The sequence below is a fragment of the Nicrophorus vespilloides genome, unplaced genomic scaffold (assembly GCF_001412225.1).
Source record: "Nicrophorus vespilloides isolate i.1.1-1 unplaced genomic scaffold, Nicve_v1.0, whole genome shotgun sequence".
Lineage (NCBI taxonomy): Eukaryota > Metazoa > Arthropoda > Insecta > Coleoptera > Silphidae > Nicrophorus > Nicrophorus vespilloides.
In genome coordinates this window covers 86,500-106,915 of record NW_017095536.1, presented here as the reverse complement: position 1 = coordinate 106,915, position 20,416 = coordinate 86,500, and the positions used below count along the sequence as shown (strand labels likewise).

Genomic DNA, 20,416 nt, shown 5'->3' with positions numbered 1-20,416 from the left:
TCCATTATTTATATACAAAAATTATATGAAAATAATATTTAAACTAAATTTCATTTAATTAAATTTAAATTCAATAGATGTCGGCATCTAGAAAACTGTAATTATTCATATACACTAATAATCACACGAAATTAATGTAAAACTAGGGTGCTTGTGGTTCGGACTGCAAACAAATCAGACAACGAATACTTTCACGAAAGATTTTTATGTTCAGACAACGCCAGTGATGATAAAAATCTTAAATTGATGATCGATTAACGAATAATTCGGGTAATGGATATCGTCTTTAACGGATTATAAATTTGATTTTAATTAATATAGTCTATTTAAAACAAATACAATATTAAAAACCTATGGTCAATAGTCATTTGCAGTATAAGTTTTGAACTGATTACCTTCGGAATTTGTTATTCAGATTTTTATGTAGATTTACTGATAGATGGCGTGTGAATCAATAAGATAACTAAGTTGCATACTTCACTATGCTTCTAAATTAGGGGTCGAGAAACTTTTTACCTATTACCATAAAATATATTCACGCTGGTAATACCCTGGAGAGAAGACAAATGATCATATTTTTCATAGATACATGCAATTTTAATTAGTAAACGATCTCATTACATCAAAAAATTAATTAATTACCCCATTTGAGGTAATTTTACCCGGTTTGCCAACCACTGTGTAGAACATCATTTGGTTTTATGTAATAACTTGGAGTTTAAAATTTTTAATACAGTTCTCATTTAAAGTTTTAGATTAGTAATTTGAATAATTAAATATAATGTTGATTACTATTAATAATCCCGACGTTCGAATTCCCGACTATATCAAAATCTTGACAATCATAATGCCGACTGTATCAGAATCTGGAAAACCATAATTCCGACAAACATAATCCCGACTCTATCAAAATAACGACTGTATCAAAATCCCGACTATATCGAATTTTTTTACAATAACATTTTTAAATTATTTCGGAGTGTAGTCTCCTTGTGCTACACTTTTATTATTAATAACAATACATTATTATTAATTTATTTGATTTTGAAATTAACATTATGAAATAATCTCAAATATAATTAGATTATTAATTGCTGTTATTTATTATAAATAACAATTTAAAAGTGACTACACTCCGGAATAATTTAAAAATGTTATTGTAGACACTTTCGATATAGTCGGGAATTTGATACAGTCGGGATTATGGTTGTCGGAATTTTAATATAGTCGGGATTATGGTTGTCGGGATTTCGATACAGTCAGGATTTCGATACAGTCAGGATTTCGATACAATCGGCATTTCAAACGTCGGGAATTTGATTGGCGGTATTTCGGTTGTCGGGCTTGCGATTGCTACCGATAAAATAAATGTTCGAATTTGAAATTTATTTATTTTTATAACTTGATTAATATTTATTGATTATTACATAATATTAACTGCAATTAAATCAATCACTTTTATTAGGTACTTTATGTTTGAATTGAAGTTAACTTTAATTATAACAAAGTCATTAATTAAAATACAGTGGAACCTCGCATAACGAGCAAAATGAAATGTAAGAAAAATGACTCGCTTATGCGACGTTTTGCATAACAAGTGACGATGAGAAAAGAAGTCCCGTATTGCGCGTCTGCTACATCATTATTAAAACTTGTGTACATATATTATGTGTATTTTTGAATATCTTTCACTTTACGAGTAAAAATCCGGAAATATTGGAACGGATTAAACTCGTTAAGCGAGGTTCCTCTGTAATCTAATTGGATTCTACAGGATGGCAAAATGATTAAATTTGTACTGTTACATACTTTATTAATAAATTCAAAATATTGGTATACAATTAATTAAGTAGAATATGTACCTAATCTAATGCATTTATATAAATATAATTGTTGTTCACTCCATTATCTTAAGTAACAGATATTTACTTTTCAATTTGATCCAACTGCGTATTATCTTATAAGCCGAAGGCATGTTTGCAGAAAGTGAACTGAAATTGGCATCGACTGGTATCAACGATATCGAAAGCAAAATTAAAAAATATTTAAAAAATAAATCAAAAACAAAATCTTCTCGCCGTTCTCTTTCGCATGTCCCGATGCACGACAAAAATATGTTTTGATTGAAACATAGTTAATCAATTTTCGGTTCATACAAGAGCCAAAAAAAAAGAGTAGAAATATTTACACATTTAGATCGATGTGTATCATTTTTTTTTATTATTTATATTTTTTCGCAATGTGATCTTACGACTGGGTGACCGTAAATCGTTATCGTTTGACCCGTTCGAAACTACTTAAGCCTCGAATCCCGGTGGGGTCCCAGTTCCAGAGATAATCCGTCTTCGAGCACTCGTTCCTTTTTCCACCTAGTTCTTAATTAGTTTAAGTTAATTTAAATCCAGTTCGAAAAGGCTTAAGCATGTATAAGATCGTAGCGAGAACGCATCGCGTTGTACCTAGGTTGTCCGGGTTGCGGTGCTTCAGCAGCGCAGCTCGTCCGGATGATCCACTTTTTCCAAGGAAGGATGACTTCCCCAGCAGACACATCGGCCCCAGGGACCGCGATATCGTTACTATGTTGGATTTATTAGGATATAAAGTAAGTTTATTAGCGGCGAGAGATACATAAATAAATGTACAGGGTGTTGTAGATTCTTCATTATTTAACGACCTGTAACTACTTGAGAAGAGTGTAGTAAAAATTAGAAAATGTTTGGAAATGCATTTAAATAAATGTTAGAACAATAAAAATACTTAGTTTTGTTCCAAATAAAACGATAAAAAAAAATGTTATGCTTCATAAACAAGAGCTAATATAAAAAACTAAATTAGTTTGAGAGAAATGAAAAAGATAAAAAAGCTTATTAAAATAGAAACTTATTAATTTTGCTTTGTACGTGTGTATAGAAAGATGAAAATATGAAGCAATTGATCTTCAAAGGCGTATCAAAGGCGAAATTCGCTTTGAAGCTTCATTTTAATTAACCTTCAGAAACAAACTCTTATTATCATGACTGTTAGTTTCCATACAAAGTCTTGAAATTATTTTGTTTAATAATTGTGCAATGAAAGAGTTCGTCGCATCACCTTCAACTTTATATTTTTTCAGAGTCTTGATGAGTTGACCGATAACGCAGTGCCGAAGAGGATTAGTCTAAACAGGCCTTTGGAAATCGAGGAACCGACGAGTAAGTTGCGACTTTCGATAAGGTTGCGAAGGTCGCGCGATAATTCAGTCTCCGGGGGGTCCTATAAGATATACTTATTTATTATTTCTTTCTTAGATGAATATGACCTTATCAATCGGATACGCAAGGTGGCCGAGCGCAATCAAATCTGGCGCTCGTACATCGGCATGGGTTATCACAACTGTTGCGTACCGCACACGATAATGAGGAACATTTTCGAAAACCCAGGCTGGACAACGCAATACACACCATACCAAGCGGAACTTGCGCAAGGCCGTCTCGAAGGACTCCTCAATTACCAAACCATGGTTTCGGAACTGACTGGTTTGGAGGTGGCTAACGCTTCTTTACTGGATGAAGGCACTGCTGCCGCTGAAGCCCTTTCCCTATGCTTCAGACAGAACAAGAGGAGGAAAATGTTGATCTCCGACAAGATTCATCCGCAAACAGTTTCCGTTGTAGAAACCCGCTTGAAATCTTTAGGTCTAAATATGGAGATCGTCAACGTTATGGAAGCAGATTTCTCGAACCATGACATTGCTGGTGTCTTGTTCCAGTATCCGGATACTGAGGGAAACGTTTTGGATTTCAGCACTGTAGCTGAAAATGCTCATAATAATGGTACACTTGTCTGTTGCGCTACCGATTTGTTGAGTTTAACGCTGCTCAGACCACCTTCTGAATTTGGAGTGGATATTGCTGTGGGCACTTCTCAAAGGTTCGGAGTTCCTTTGGGATACGGTGGTCCTCACGCTGGTTTCTTTGCCTGCAAACAGTCTTTGGTTAGACTGATGCCAGGAAGGATGATTGGGGTTACCAGAGATGCTGCAGGTCGCGACGCTTACAGGCTAGCCTTGCAAACTAGGGAGCAACATATTAGAAGGGATAAAGCCACAAGCAACATTTGCACTGCTCAAGCTTTATTGGCAAACATGTCTGCAATGTACGCCGTTTACCACGGACCGCAAGGACTTAAGGATATCGCAACAAAAGTTCATAATTTAACACTGGTAATTATTATAATTCAGGCAAAGATGAAACATTTTAATAAAATTTACAATACATTTTAGGTGTTAAAACATGGATTAACTAAAGATGGAAATAAAATTACAAATGATTTGTTCTTCGATACTTTGAGAATTGAGCCTAAGATCGAGTTGGATGAAGTTAAGGCTAGGGCTCAAGAGAAGCAAATAAACGTCAGGTATTTTGATGATGGGGCAGTTGGTGTTTCTTTGGATGAAACCACTAGGGTCGAGGATTTGAACGATCTGTTCTACATCTTCGGAGGTGCGCAAAAGGCAGAAGACCTTATCAACGATCCGAATGGTATGAGGGACGGTTCCATACCGAGGAGCGAGTTTAACAGGACTTCGCCGTACTTAACGCATCCCGTCTTCAATTCGCACCATTCGGAAACTAGGATCGTCAGGTATATGAAGGTTCTCGAAAATAAGGATTTGAGTTTGGTGCATTCCATGATTCCGTTGGGGTCATGCACGATGAAACTGAATTCGACTACGGAAATGATGCCGTGCTCCTTCAAGCATTTCACGGACATCCATCCGTTCGCACCGCTCGATCAGTCGCTCGGCTACCAACAGTTGTTTGCAGAACTGGAGCGTGATCTGTGCGCAATCACCGGGTACGATAGGATCAGTTTTCAGCCGAACAGCGGCGCCCAGGGAGAATACGCTGGATTGAGGGCGATTCAAAACTATCACGAGGCCAAAGGGGACAAGCATAGAGATGTGTGCTTGATTCCTGTGAGCGCGCACGGAACGAATCCCGCTAGCGCCCAGATGGCCGGTATGAGAGTGGAGGCGGTCAAAGTGAGGCAGGACGGGTCCATCGATATGGAAGACCTGAAGATGAAAGCTGATAAATTTAAAAACAGGTTGTCCTGTTTGATGATAACATATCCATCGACATTCGGAGTGTTCGAGGAGACTGTGGCTGATGTCTGCGAGATAATACACAAGAATGGAGGACAAGTGTACTTGGACGGAGCTAATATGAATGCTCAAGTAGGTTTATGTCGCCCAGGGGATTACGGCAGCGACGTATCCCATCTTAACCTGCATAAAACATTCTGCATCCCTCACGGAGGTGGCGGCCCCGGCATGGGTCCTATCGGCGTGAAATCACACTTGGCCCCATTCCTGCCAGGTCATCCGGTCGTCAATCCACTTGGAGCTAACTCGAACTCGAACTATGAGGTCGTCAGCGCAGCTCCGTTCGGGTCATCGGCCATCCTTCCAATCTCCTGGGCTTACATAAAAATGATGGGACCTAGAGGACTTCGGAAGGCAACGCAAGTGGCCATCCTCAACGCCAATTACATGTCCAAGCGATTGGACTCCCACTACAACACGCTGTTCAAAGGACCGACATCGAAGCTCGTCGCCCACGAATTCATAATCGATATCAGAGACTTAAAAAAGACAGCGAACATTGAAGCTGTTGACATTGCCAAACGATTAATGGACTACGGCTTCCACGCGCCGACTATGTCCTGGCCCGTTGCCGGAACTCTAATGATCGAACCAACAGAGTCCGAAGATAAACAGGAATTGGACAAATTTTGCGATGCGCTCATCTCGATTCGCGAGGAAATCAAGGAAATCGAAGAAGGAAAAATGGATATCCGCATCAATCCGTTGAAGATGGCCCCGCACACTCAAGAAGTCGTCATAAACAGCACCTGGGAAAGACCCTACACTAGAGAAAAGGCGGCTTTCCCCATTCACTTCATCATTCCTGAAACGAAAATCTGGCCCACCGTTTCCAGGATAGACGACATCTACGGCGATAAACATCTGGTCTGCACTTGTCCTCCAATTTTGCCAGAATACGACTATTAGAAAGAAAGAAAAACAGAAGAAAAATCCAACAACATTTATTGAATCAACCTCGCTTTAACATTCTTAAGTAAATATATATTTATATATATAATATTTATTCACTACAATATTAATATATTTCTTTCTTTTAGGACGTGGCACAGCTTTTCCGATGTACAAACATTTTTCATTCTTACCAATATTATTATTTTTTTTTGTCCTGTGCTCGATCACAGAATCAATTAATCATTTCTTAATTTATTTTGTAATTACATTTTGTTGTATGTATGTATTTTTATGTATATATTTTGTTGTTTTTTTTTAATCTGCTTCAAACGCGCAAGCAAAATACATAATTAACACAAAATATTGTCACTTCTTGTACAAGCCCAGCCGAAGTGGCACTTCCTTGTTCTGCCGCGAGCTGATGTTCACCGGAAACGGGTTGTAAGCCCTGCTAGGTGACTTGGCACTAGAACTCGATCCCTCTTCTTTGCATTCATCCGATCCCTCCGAGCTCGTCTTTGAGCACTCGCCATCTTTCGTTTCATCAAAGCTGTACGCTTTTATTACGTTTGATTTCAAGATGAGATTGTTGAACTTTTCATCCAGGTCTCTGCTGTACTCAAGGATGCTGCTATACTTGGAGTTTTTATCGATCTCGATGAGTTCCTTGACGGGAGATCCCAACTTGCTCCTGTACTTGTCCAGGTTGTAATCGACCTGCGTTATGTCGTCGCAAGGATTTTCGGGGGTGCACTCACTAATGAACGACGACGACTCGTCATCGATTATATTTAAAGGGGATACTTCCGCAATGGGATTCGTCTCGTTTGTTGGTGTGGACTCGTCTTTTGGGCTGGTTTCAGTGGGCGGAGGAGTTGGGGTCAGTCTAGTCTGGCATTGCAAGATGCGGTGCAGAATTAAAGAGTTTTCCTGGATTATCTCCAAAGCACGTTGGCTATGTCTTCGTGCGTAATTCACGCGATCCAGCTCGGAAGTGTCTTCCATGCTCTCATCGCTGGAGAACGTTTTCTCCTTGAAAGATTGCACTCGCTCTTCGAGGAACTTCTCAAAGTCGAAACCATCCTCGGAGGGTAAGCTGTTCGAACGCTCCAACGCGTATAAATCACTTGGGGTTTCCGTATCAAAAATATTGTTAGCACTATCCTGGTTACTAGTTTCTAAAGGTTCACTAAGCGGGGCTTCTAAGTCCAGCAGGTTTTCGGGTTCTACACTGGCACTAAGGTTTAACTCTTCTGGAGTATCGTCTTTAATCGTTTCACTTTTATCGGTAATATTATTATCACTGGGTGTTGGATTGTCATGCGGTAATTGAGCGGCTTCTCCATCGGAATTGTCATCCGGATCATCGCATAGTTCGGTATCGGATGAAGACGAAGACGAAGATTCTCTTCGGGTATCTTTCCAATGAAGAGTTTTCGGAGGTTGCCTGACTGGAGGTACGGCCCCCTTCGGTGGCCCTAACCTCTTCGCCGGAATCAAAGCGCTTTTGCCCAGAAGAAGATGATTCATGGCGACGGGAGCGGTTCGAGTCGTCTGTCTCGCCACGGCTGTATTGAAAATAATGTGGGCTTGTCGCTGTCGTTGTTTCAGCTTAGTGTACTGCTTCTTCAGCACCCCAATGTCCAGCACTAATCTGTCTTTATGGTACACTTTCATCCTCCTATCCGGATCCGCCGCAGGCAGCGAGCTCCCCCAAGGGTTAATGTTGTAGAGGTAATGTTCGCGTAAATTGCTCAATTCCGTTAAGGGACCGAACGCAACAATCCCTTTGATCAGTGTATTCGCGTCGATTAGATCGTACTCGAGTAATTCCCTCATCAGCACACCCATAACACAGTAAAACTCGTCGGCGCTTTTCACCACCAGTATCCTCTCCGCGAGCACCTGCCAAATAGCAAGGGCCGTCCTCAGCAACACCTCATTTCCTTCTAGCAAAATCAAATCCCACACCCGTAGAACCGTGGGCTGCGGCAGACAATTGCAGAACAACGTGAGGAACCTGCAAAGGCAAGTTCGTTATTAAATCGTTTCGCAACGTGCGTTGGAGTCGTATTACCATTGCATCGTAAAGACGTTCGTGAGAGGTGGCTCGTAACTCGTGGTTCCTTCTTTGGCTGCCACCTGCAACGTGTCCAAGTGTCTGGAGAGACGCGGAAGCTTCGTTCGAAGCAGCTCCCGGAAGACCGCCATGTCAACGGACAATCCTCGAAGGCTATCCGCAAAGTATGAATCGGGAAGAACGCCTTCGATTAGGTAGATCATCAACTTGAGGGCATCCGACTCGCATTTTTCGGTAACCTGCAGAATCAACGCCGCCAACATGTTGAAGCCCTGACAATAGCCTAAATAAAAACAAAGCAATCCAATTATCTCGAATAACTAACCAATACTTGCCAAAACCAAACGAGCATGTAGTTAATAAATCTCTAAAAACAAATTACAACCGGTCCAAATCAATAACACATTTAATTTAGTTTGAATCAGCCCAATGAATTAGCAAATTTAACAGTAATTGGAGAATCGGCGAATTTTTATTTGAATTGAAGATTTATTTGAACTAATTATTATTAATTATCATAAAATTCAAACTGTGCTGTCATGTGTATATAATTGACCTGATACATTGTCTCATGTCTCGAATAGCGATAAAAATAATGTATAAATTTGTTACCACCTACCAACTGCCTTGTTCCACCTTGCGTACGCTAAAAGCACTCTCTTCAGTAAAGCCTGATTCTCTTGACCATCCTTTCCGCAAAACAGGCTGCATCCCGTCCGATGCAGATCCTTAACGATCTGCACTCCGAGCTCAGCGTCCGACGGATGCGACCACTCGCTGAAGCAGTTCTTCTCGACCCTCGGCCAGTCGATACCCTTCAAGCTCAGGTGTTTGTCAGCTAGAGAAAGCCATAGTCTTCGGCGGAACTCCAGAGGAATGCCTTCCGGCAGTTGCGATACCATCTTCATGGCGGAGTGCCATTGCGAGAAGCCCGAATCTCCAGGGAGCGGGTCTATTGAAAAGCGCATCTCCGATGAGAATTCCGGAAGACCTAGAGGAAACGAAGATTGCAAAACAAAATCAGTCGGGTGGATTCGATAGGAGATGGAGAGGCAGAGAGCAACAAAAGCGACGCTATTGAACTCGAAAATTCAATCGAGTTAGGCGTGGATAAAGGCACATACCCTCCGGTTTCAGTCAATAATATTCCCTTGCAATGGTATCGAGGCATATATACATTTTTTTTTTCAATTACATTTCGATCATTTGGGAATTGCGAAGAAGAAAGAGTGTATGCTATAAAAAAAGAATTTGAATTTAAACTGAAAGGTGAATTATATTACATAATGTTTTTCATTCATTAATTTTTGAGCAAGAAATCAAATAGTCGCAGTTGTATAACTCGTCTGATCAATATTCATTTGCGGTGAATGCTTCGTATCATCGGCAATTAAAAGGGCTGAACAACAATGCTTTCAATTTAGCCGTTTAAATATAGATCTACGCGATATTGTGCGATGGTGGTGGTAGTAGTAGCATCAGTGTCAATGGGGAGACTCGAGAGCAAAACTGTCCAACCGATGTCATCATTGCGAGGCATCGAGTGGAGCGAGGCAATCATCCTGAAATTTTATAAATAGGATCCTCCGCGAACGCGAGGAAATCCGAGGTGGTTGCGATCTATCGATTCCCGTGGATATTTCCCATTAAAATGCAAATTCCGCATTGATACTTTCGAACCATTGAATAAATTCGTCGGACCAAAGATCCGAATGATTTCCATACTCTGCAAATGGTGAATTCATCAAAGCCTTCAACGAATAGCTTGAAACTTCATCACAAGAAGAAACTAATTAAATTGTTTCGTCCTTCTTTCTTCGTCGTCCTTTTCTTTCTTGCTCTCATCCGAAAATTAATCTTGACCATCTCATCACCATCAATCTTTGGCACATTACATTGGATGGAATTAATAAGAAAACGTAAGTGGACAAGGACGATTTGATTAATTTACTCCGCATTCAAAGCTGTACGAGCAGAACCTACACAAAGCACGTAATACGTGGAAGAAGAAAGGAATCGCGCGAAAATAGAATGATTCACTTCCATCCATTCATCATTTTATTGTTTACGTTAAATAGATGAATAAAAAAATAAAAATATACAACTCATTCAATGCTACTCTCAAGCAGGCAATCGACGAGTTTGTTGCTACTTCCAATTTAAATGCATTCACACATTCATTTACTTTTAATGAAATTGCGCATCAAATTGTGTTCCTGCTATAAAGTGTAATTTGTAATGAGATCATTAAACATATTCATATTTGTAAAGAAACTAAATAGAACAAAATAAAAATACAATAATTATTAATTTGAAATAATTGTGTAACAAATAAATTGTAATTTTTAGAAAAAATATGATTTATATATGTATACCTCAGTCAACGTTACTTCTGATAAAGAAGCTGCAATATAAAGAAATCGGAAATTTCAAACTCACATTTAATGAAAGCTTTTGAATTACTTTACGATGTTTCGCTAAACAAAGTTAATTGAGTTATGACTGTATAATTATTATAATCTGTAAAGAAGATATCAAAAGAAAAACAAATATATTTATCATTAATACTTAATTAAGCATCAAAATAAGTCAACTTTACTTCTGATAAAGAAGTTTCAATATAACTAAATCCGCAATTTAAGGTAAGCTTTTCAATTACATTACGAAGGAAAAATATTTGTTACCCCTGAAAACGAAGTTTTGCTACACAAAGTTAACTGAGTTATAACTCTATAATCATAATTATAATCTGTAAAGAAAAGATCAAAAGAAAAATAAATATATTTATTATTTACACTTAATTAACCATCAAAATCAAACCATAAATCTAATTAAAAAAAAGAGATTATAATTACGTCTTTTCATAATTGCAACCATATTTATATTTTAAAACGAAAACGTGTTACTTAGAGCAAAAAATATATATATGAAACGGATATTTAGAGCACTTTAAACGTCAAACAAACATTGAAGAGGGAGAGAGATTCTGTTTGCTTACGTAATATACTCCCAACCGTGAAATAAACCGTGGAGAGAAAAAGCAAATAAATAAATAAGCGAGGATGAAGAGGAAACGCGCAACTTTAAAAAAAAAACACGCTGCAAAAGGTTTTAATTAAGGCCTCGGATCTTGTAAAATAATAACATAGTTTTTTTGTTTGATATTGTTACGAAGTGCAATGTTTTCCCGTGTCTTCTGACGATGCCCTGGAGGAACTCATTTAATTAACATTGCGAATTAGCATCAAAGGAATAGAGAATAATCGAGTGTGTTTCTGTGTTTTGAATGGCATGGTCATCAACGGAACGGAGGTGCGTGCAGTATGAATGTTGTTTCGCTGGAGGCGGTCGTGTGAAAGTCCGGTCAGAGTTTAGAGAGATTAATTATGAAGCTGCAGCATAATTTCCCATCGGCATCATAGTCGGATCTCGGATGTCGAGGACGAAGTTAGTAGTAGTGTCGTTTGATATCTGTTTAATAATAATTTTGCAGAGGTGGCTTAGTTGGTTTACAGTTTGCGGTTTTGCAAATCGTATCGAATTGGTTTCATATTAAAGCAGTTGTAAGCCAATTAAGATCTTTGCTGTAATCAAATTTCAAAACCAAATAATCAATATACATGTGTAATGTATGATTATAACTTAAGAGGTTTCTTTATACATTGACCATCAACTGGTAATTAATTTAAAATGTTTTTTTATTAAATGTAATCTTAATAAATCATTTTAATGGTCCCAAAATAGCAAAGGTCATCCATCCAAGCGTTTTCCTCGGCTCACGTTACTTAACTCTTGTAAGCTGTGAAACAGTAGACAACAAAGTGATACCTAATTAATATAAATATGTATCATTATTTACTAATTTTTTATTCGTCTTAATTTGGGTCAAACAGCTAACGACCGAAATAATTCTGCCTATTAGTATATACTCATACCTCGGTTAACGTTACCACTAATAATGAAGCTTTAATATAACGAAGTCCGCGAAAAGTATAACCGGAAGTTCTATATAACTTCTTAGAAAATGTTAAAAATTTATTGAACGCAGAAGATGATGGTTTTTTGGTGGAAAATTTAGCCTTGTTAGCAACGAAGACATAGAAAATGAAGACGAACTGAAAGAAGTTTCGTTAAACAAGATATTACAATATACTTTATGTAAATTGATAATATATCCGATAAATATTAATTTGTAAAAATTGAAATTTGTCAAAAGATAAAAAGGTTTTGTTCTTAATTTTATTGTATTATCATTATTAATGTATATTACAAGATATAATTTTCATTATTTATAAAGTATCTATAATTAATTTTAATCTTTAGCAATAATTACTGTTAATTAAAATGCAATACGTAGGTTATTCTTAGTTTATGTAACAATAATTGTACTTACACTAAGAATATAGTCATGCAAACTATTGGTTAAGTTTGTTAGTTTTTGCGATATAAAACTTTTTATTTATATTTTACTTCCATTTATATTAATTTGTCCATTCTTATTTTATAACAAACATTAAATACATTTTCATGCGACTGAAACTAGAAATAGAACGATTAAAACAATCTTTGTCTGAAACTACTGTTTATTTAATACAAAACAGTTCAGTTCAATACTTTTAAGAACTGAAATCAACAACTTAACTATTTGTAACGAATTCTTTGAGTGAACTACTTCATTATGTGTATTATATAATTAAGTTAATAAAGACAAAATTTCACAAATATTTTATATAATGTTATTCATGGATTTATGAAGTATAATTCATATTCATTATTGACGATTTATTTTCACGTGTATATATATATATTTCAAGCTCGAAATGAAAGTGAAATTAGCACAACACGAATATGCAGATCGAGGATAACAACAATAAACGACGCGACGCAATCAAACCAATTTTACCTTTGCGTTGTTTTTCCTTCGTTGTTTACAAAACAAAATTAATCATTGTTTCAAAGTTGAAATTGCGCTGCGATGGACTCGAGGGAAAAAAATATATATAAATGCACGCGTTTCCATCGGATTACGTGCAAAGTGTTTACTTTTCAATTCGGTGAATGGGAATTCGTTGGTACAGCTGTTACATAAGGCCGAAGGGGGAAGGGAATCTTTTCGAGAATGAATTTGATGATAATTATGATGGAAGAAGTAAAGTAAGTGAATGGTAGACGGCGGCGGCTCTACGTTCACAATGTGCGTGACTACTTGTCGCAGCTGCGTTTTTTTTGGGGGATGGTTTATTTCTATTATATACCTGCAATTCTTTGGTACGCACCGGTGGAGGCGGCTGCTTTTTTCAGTGTATTTATTATCCCGCTCATGAGTGAAGCATTGCTCTTTATGTAACATATAGCACATATAGATGACACACGAGGGTGGTGTACTAGAGGGAGGCGGCTGCGGCGAGTGCACGATGCTGACTGCTGAACGGCACTGCACATCAGATGTTCCTCGGAGAGATCGACGCCGCCGCCGCCGCCACCACCGGTGACGTTCGGATTGCACGAGGGGCGGCTCTATGCTCTGCATAGCCATATAGCCTTTGTGTATTGATTGTTTTCTGGGCCCCCAACTCACGTTTTCGTAGTGCCATGCCGATGACGTCGAAACGGTAGTCCCTCTGGCGGCACAGGGCGTCGCGACGCTTCAGCTGGCGCACGAGGGACCCGCCGAGGCGCACCACACGCTCATCCAATGCATCGACGACCGATCTCAGCTCATCCAACCCTGAAATATAGAAACAATCAGTTTCATACACAAAACAAGTATAAACAACAACACCACATATTGATTTCTTGATGATTAACTACGCAAATTACTATACGCTTCAATGAATCACACACACAAAACATTTCATTTTGAACCCAAAGCAACATTTTACAACCTAATCTATTTTCGAGCATCAATTGCGTCATTGAAATATGTAATTTACAAATATTAATTTACTATTTCTAACAAATAAGATCAAGTTATAACTTTAAATTTCACTTTATTAACCACTAGATGTCACATTTGTTAAATTCAATTTACTCAATTTTTCTTCTCTCAAATTATAGCATATAGTACACATTTCTATAAAAACGTTTTGATTGCGAATGGTTAAATATAAAATAGGGGGCAAATATTTCAAAATGAAGTACTATTGATGATTATTGGATGTATACGTTTATATTTTTTTCATTTAAACTTTATTTCTATTTATTATTGCTAAAAGTATTGTAAATCAAGTGGCACATGATCAACCTTCACCTTGAGGTTAATTTATAATATTTTTTTTAGTCAGATTACAAATATATTTTATACTTTTAATTTATCAATACAAATAATAAAAAATTGTCATAACTTTAAGTTTATTAAATAATGAGACACAACAAAAGATGGTGCAAATCATATACTACGCATGATAAAGCAATTCTGAATTCCGTAAATAACAGTTTTCAATAACAATAAGTTAAATGAAATAGTAAATATGAGCAAAAGAAACAAAAAATGTCGATTCTATAAATGCAGCTGAATGTGAGATTCAATACGCAGTTAACACAGCGCGACGAAATGTTAAGGATGTTGATCAATACACAATACCAGTATTAATCAATAAACTTAAAGTATTTCTTTATACATAATAGAAAGGGCAATTGAAGCCTTTTCTATATTTTTTGTTTATAATATTTTACTAATAATACTTATTTTTAAATTTCAATAAACGTAAAGATAAATAAAATTTTAGTTTTGTGTACAATAAATAATTAAATATGTATGTCTTCTTTGAGTGATTTAGTTCTTTGAGCAGAGTTTTTCAATATTTTTTTAATTTCATAGTACACATAAATACAAAATTAAAAAATAATCATAAAAAAGTTCTATTGCATTCATTCTGTCTTATTTATTTATAATTTACTCTTATTATAGTAATGTTCAGTAGTAGTAATGTTCAGCATCATTTGTGTCTGTACGATCGCGTTTAAAATCAGTAAACCACCTCCCTATCATTTGTTTCGACGGAGAAGAGTCTCCTAATACTTATCAAGCCATTGATTTGCTTGAACAGTATTTTTCCCATAAAAAAAAACAATGTTCTATCGACACATGAAATTCAGATTTTTCCACTGTTTTGAAAATTACAAAAGTAGCATCACTGTAACTTGTGAACTAAACGTCAGATTGCCATGATATATTAACAGGCGCCGTCAAAAGGTTGGTAATTCCTATATATATATATATGTCATCCTACAAACTTATTGAGTGAAGTGTTATAAATTTCTGCGGCATACTTAAATATTAATGTTTTTAAAATTTTAATCTATTTACCTTTTGCGTTTTAGATGTCTTTATATAATAGAATATAATTGAATTAATGATATTTTACAATTTTCGTGGAATATCTGAGATCCTCTTACATATTGAAAATCACTTCCACAAATTCTTAGAGCTCATATTGTTAAGAAATTATAATAATTCACTTATTCGTAACTTCTATAACAATCTGTCACTTCTTAAAATGTAATGTAAATATCTTTTAGACAGTTTATTCTTTCTTGTGATAATAAATTTCATTAAACTGTCTGCTGAATGTTGTACTTTTGAAAATCTATCATTGTCTGCGTCCGCAATACCTAATTTGTTAATTGCCTCATTAATTTGGCTAAAAGCTTTCGGGTGGTTCGTTGTGTTCATTTAGTTCTATTAACTCCATTATTTTTTTTTCTATAACTTGTTTTTCGTCGTTAGCGCGAATTGTCGTAACTTGAGAATTAGCTCTAAAAGAAAACAATGTTTTTTTTTCGTTTTTTGTTATATAAAAAAAATAATTATAAAAATGACAGCTTTCTGATAACTTAAGATGAACATAAGAGTGTAGTAGACCTGCATGTGTTGAATTATTTACTAAACTAAAATTTATTTAATATAAAGTCGACATAACACGCTATATACCTGAAACGTATTTCTGGTTAATTATATATTTTTAAATATATCCATGTAAGTAATAAACACAAATAAAAAAGTCTTGATAAGTTAATTGCACATAACAATATCAACAAAACGTTGGTATTGGCACGATCACAGCTGAAAATAAATAATGCATGGTTTGAAATAAATTTGCTATGTTTTAAAGTTTGAAGCTAAATATAAAACCTATTGTGTCTCAGCTGCGATACAAACATTTTTTTTTTAATTTTTGTAACCGAATTAACATAACATAACATTAATCATAACTGATAATACCAGAGTATTTGTTGGAGTACTTCCCGTATATGATAATCTTGCATTTATATTCAAGTTAAGTCAATTGGTAACAATTATTTAAATTTTATATTTAAGAAAATGTACCAGTTAAAGTAGTGGACCCACATTTGATAGAAATAATAAAATGAACTTTCTCAATGAGCTTTAAACATAAATAGAAATATAGTTCCACATAAATTAATATTACTATATACAACACAATTAGGAGTAATTTTTTACTTCTTAGGAAGTATAAACACTTTATTTTCTTTGCCTATAATTTTCAGATATGACGGATGAAAGAATGCAAGCTTTCCTGTTAAATTGTCTTTAATCTTTGAAACCCGTTTTACTTGTTTCATACTTCTTTGTTTAAAGTAGATGGAAATTAGAAGTCTACCAATTGTTTATTTATAAATGATAGAATGGTGTCTACTTAGTAAAGTCTTGATAATATTTTCTACTTCTCAGGGATTATAAAAACTTTAATTTATTTGCTTTTGATTTCCAGATATGACGGACAACATATGAAAGTTTTCCTGATAAGTTGTCTTTAATCTTTCAAGTAAATGTTTGCAATATTAGCAAATGCTACATACTTATTTGTTTGAAAGTACATGCAAATTAGAGGCCTTAGACTTGTTTATTTATAGATTACAGAATGGAGTCTACTTAGGGAATGACTTGATAATGTAGATACACGTAGATTACATGACTTAATATTTTCCACACAATTTCCATGTTTCAGTATAATGATTATCTGCGCAACTTTCCATTGCGCAGTAAAGCAGTCACTTCTTAATATGTCATAGAAATATTAGTATAATCAATACAATGCCTTTCACTAGAACGTATTTAAGTAGCTTTCCTTTTATTAAACCATAATCAGGTGTCTTATTATACGAATCCGCTTTTATATGAAGCAATTTTCTTTCAGTAAATTGGTTTAATTGGCTTATAAATCACAAAAAAAATATATGTTTCATCTTTTTTTTTCTTCCAATTATAAATGTTTATAAGAAGTAATAATAATTCAAAAGGATGAAAAAAATATTGTTTTTTCCAATGTTAAATTAGATATTTCAAAATCTTTGTAAAAAGTATAAAATAACAAGACAAACCCAAATACAATGTTAATTGTTTGACAATCTTTCTAAAAAGTTTTTCACAAACTAATGAAAGAAATGGATAAATATTATAGTCTTTGAAGTGTGTATGTCGTTCATATGAGTGTAAAATCTTCTTGTCGTTTTGTAATTTCAGGAAAGGTTATCTGAAAATGTAGCGTGCAAGCCAAGTTTCCATTTGCAAATGAATCCTATTTAAGGGCGAGAACGAAGAGAGAAGAAGAAAAAACAAACATCTTTACGAGTTCAGTTCAACGTTCCAAGTACCAAGTGCAGCGAACTACATCGATGGAAGTTTCTTCTAAACAACATTTTAGAGATATTCCTCTACCTTTCCTATCATAATATTACACAAGTTTACAGTCTTCAAAATTCGCATCGCATAGTGCAGCTTCAAACAGGTCGGATTTATAATATATTTCAAAACAAACTAAATTTTAGTTCTAAAAAAATACTACACAAAATTATTGTTTATATATAAATGATTTCTTTTCAGACACGTCTCTAAGTGTGGTTTATTTTTATGTGGGTTTGATGTCTTCAATTAGTCCGGTTTAAAACAGATATTGGTGGAACCGATTACCCGCACTATGATAGGTATTATAATCAGTGGCAGAAATAGCAACAGGTGAGACCAAAAACCAACAAAAAAACGTTTTTTTAGTATGTTTATTTTTGTCAACTAATTCATGAATTATTGCAAGTATAGGTAGGGTCTGGTCACTAAGGCCTTACGCCCCTAATTATAATAATATACGAATAGATACTTAGTTGAAACTATTACCATTTTTAGAGTCTTAATTTTAAGAGGATTGAAGATCTACTAGCAAATATATTTTCCAATACTGTAGAACCTGTTTTTGTGCTGTTCATTTTTATGCGGTCCCTATCGCACAAAAATGGATTTTACTGTACTAATAATAACAAAATCTGACAGAATCATTTTATTATTGAGTTATAATATAGTTCATTTACTAAGGGAATTGTATATTATGTTGAAATAAACAACAAGAAGTATGTGACCTGAACGGTTTTTTAGACCAACAAACAAAATTGTAAATACTTTGAGGTTTACAACGCGGAAAATCGAGGAAAGGTGGAAATTAGGCACGCACCGTACACGTTTGTAGATATATTAGTGATAAGCACGCTTTAACCATTGCATACTTCACTTCACGACTGTGCCCATTGCATTAAATCCATGTACAAAAACATCACATACATCACATACTTCATAATTACGTTACTTAATAAAAATGAATTGAGTTTATTAAACAGATTGGAATCGCGACACAAACATAACTTGTTTTTATTTGTGTCGTAATACATTCGTTGTTATTTTTTTTATGTATGTGGGAAGATCTGCAGCATCTGCGCATTTTATGATGTACTTAATGAACTTGTTGTTTTTTTGTTTGTTTGTAAACGAATTTACTGTTCCAAACGTTTAGTATAGAATGAAATAAATTTCGTCAACATCGATAATCAAACTTTCGAAGCTCAGATGTTTGCGTATATGTATATTGCTTTCATTCCATAATCCCTCGGGGATGTAGAGAATCCAGAAACGGGGGAGGAGGGTGTTTATTGCCGAGGCTAAATGGAATTTACTGTCTTCAGCCAAAGACGAGTAATAACAAGAAAAAAGTAAAATAAAGGACAAACAGTAAAACTGCGGAAGAAACGATGTTTACGTGACTTTCACAGATGTTACGTCGTGGGTGTACAAAAAAAAAGTAAAACACAATTAACGTAATATTTATTACAGAAATCCCATTTATAAATCCGTTTTATTATATTGAATAATGAAATACAGCAATACCTCGCATAGTCCGGGTAATAGGTTCAACCGGACTAAACGAGGACTTTAAAACCGTATAACGATAAACAGCACACATACAATTATTTGTTTTCAAATTTTCAAACCGAACTATAGTGAATCCGCACTGATCGAATCCGCACTATGCGAGGTATTGTTATATTTTTAATATCATTTAAGAAATGAAAAATCAATATTTTCTGTGTTCAGAAATACGTAGTAAAACTGTACAGCAAATTGCAATTTTTGTTTGAAAGCGTTTTGTAAGTAGTAAAGTGGTGGATGGCTTTAATCAAATTACAAAAATAAATCCGGTTTAGAGCATGAAAACTTCATTTCTCTGTAACTTTAGTCCGCGGACACTGAGAACAAATCCGAAGATTTAATGGCGTTTATATTACTCCTGAAATCACTCCGTTATTGAAATTAACGACGTTCCACTTTTAATCGCTTCAAACCGTCGTAATAATCTCTGGGCTGGATTATGATTCGAATAAAATTTCATTAAAGAAGAAAAAAAAAACAACGACGAAAATTGGAAGAGACGAAACGAAAAACGAAAGTGCACTTGTCTTGTGAACGAAAACGAGGATAATTGCTGCCTCTCGAGTACGGAACATTATCGATTGCAGAAAAAAAAGAAACGCTTGTTCTTCTCTTGTTGCATGCAGCGAATCAATATCGTTGAAAAATTTATATAGTTTTTTCGCTCAATTACAGTCATACCTCGGCAAATGAAGCTTCGATATAACGAAGTTTTGGCTATTATCTAAGAGCTTCTGTAAGGTTCAAAGAAACCATTCAAGATTATTCTTCGAATACAATGCCTTTGGCGAATTTAAATGAAAATTGTTATTAGATTAACATTTAGAAAATCTGAGAACTTCTAATATGGAAAGCAAAGAGAAAAGCGTGGGTTATCAATGAGTTATATCTGATTCCTTTGTTAACCACATTTGTCCTGAAGTAAAACGGAAATGCCAGTAAACAGTTCTGAAGGCAATCTTCTGTTTTTAGACAATGTTCTCGGAGATCCTATTAACCTTGGTATTCCTGTTAATGTTTTGTTTCTTTCATCAAACACAACTTTCCTGATTAAACTATTTGATCTGGGAGTAATAACATA

The 20,416-nt window shown here is 35.2% G+C and overlaps 2 protein-coding genes across 2 annotated transcripts in view; one reads left to right on the top strand and one right to left on the bottom strand.

Moving 5' to 3' along the window:
• The first annotated feature begins 2,180 nt into the window (after positions 1-2,180).
• On the top strand, positions 2,181-6,279 carry LOC108569706 (glycine dehydrogenase (decarboxylating), mitochondrial). Its single transcript, XM_017931369.1, has 5 exons — positions 2,181-2,602; positions 3,113-3,191; positions 3,288-4,201; positions 4,262-6,122; positions 6,187-6,279. Exons 1-4 carry the CDS (start codon positions 2,423-2,425, stop codon positions 6,053-6,055), a joined length of 2,967 nt encoding a protein of 988 aa, XP_017786858.1. The 5' UTR covers positions 2,181-2,422; the 3' UTR covers positions 6,056-6,122; positions 6,187-6,279.
• A 62-nt stretch (positions 6,280-6,341) lies between these two features.
• Positions 6,342-20,416, bottom strand: part of LOC108569698 — a 16,918-nt gene continuing 2,843 nt past the window's right edge. Inside the window, exons 2-5 of the mRNA XM_017931357.1 lie at positions 13,699-13,848; positions 8,740-9,111; positions 8,118-8,403; positions 6,342-8,060 (exon numbers count right to left, since the gene is read on the bottom strand). Of these exons, the coding sequence (XP_017786846.1) occupies positions 6,407-8,060; positions 8,118-8,403; positions 8,740-9,111; positions 13,699-13,848 (2,462 nt within the window). The 3' untranslated portion in view covers positions 6,342-6,406. The remainder of the gene's footprint in view (positions 8,061-8,117; positions 8,404-8,739; positions 9,112-13,698; positions 13,849-20,416) is intronic.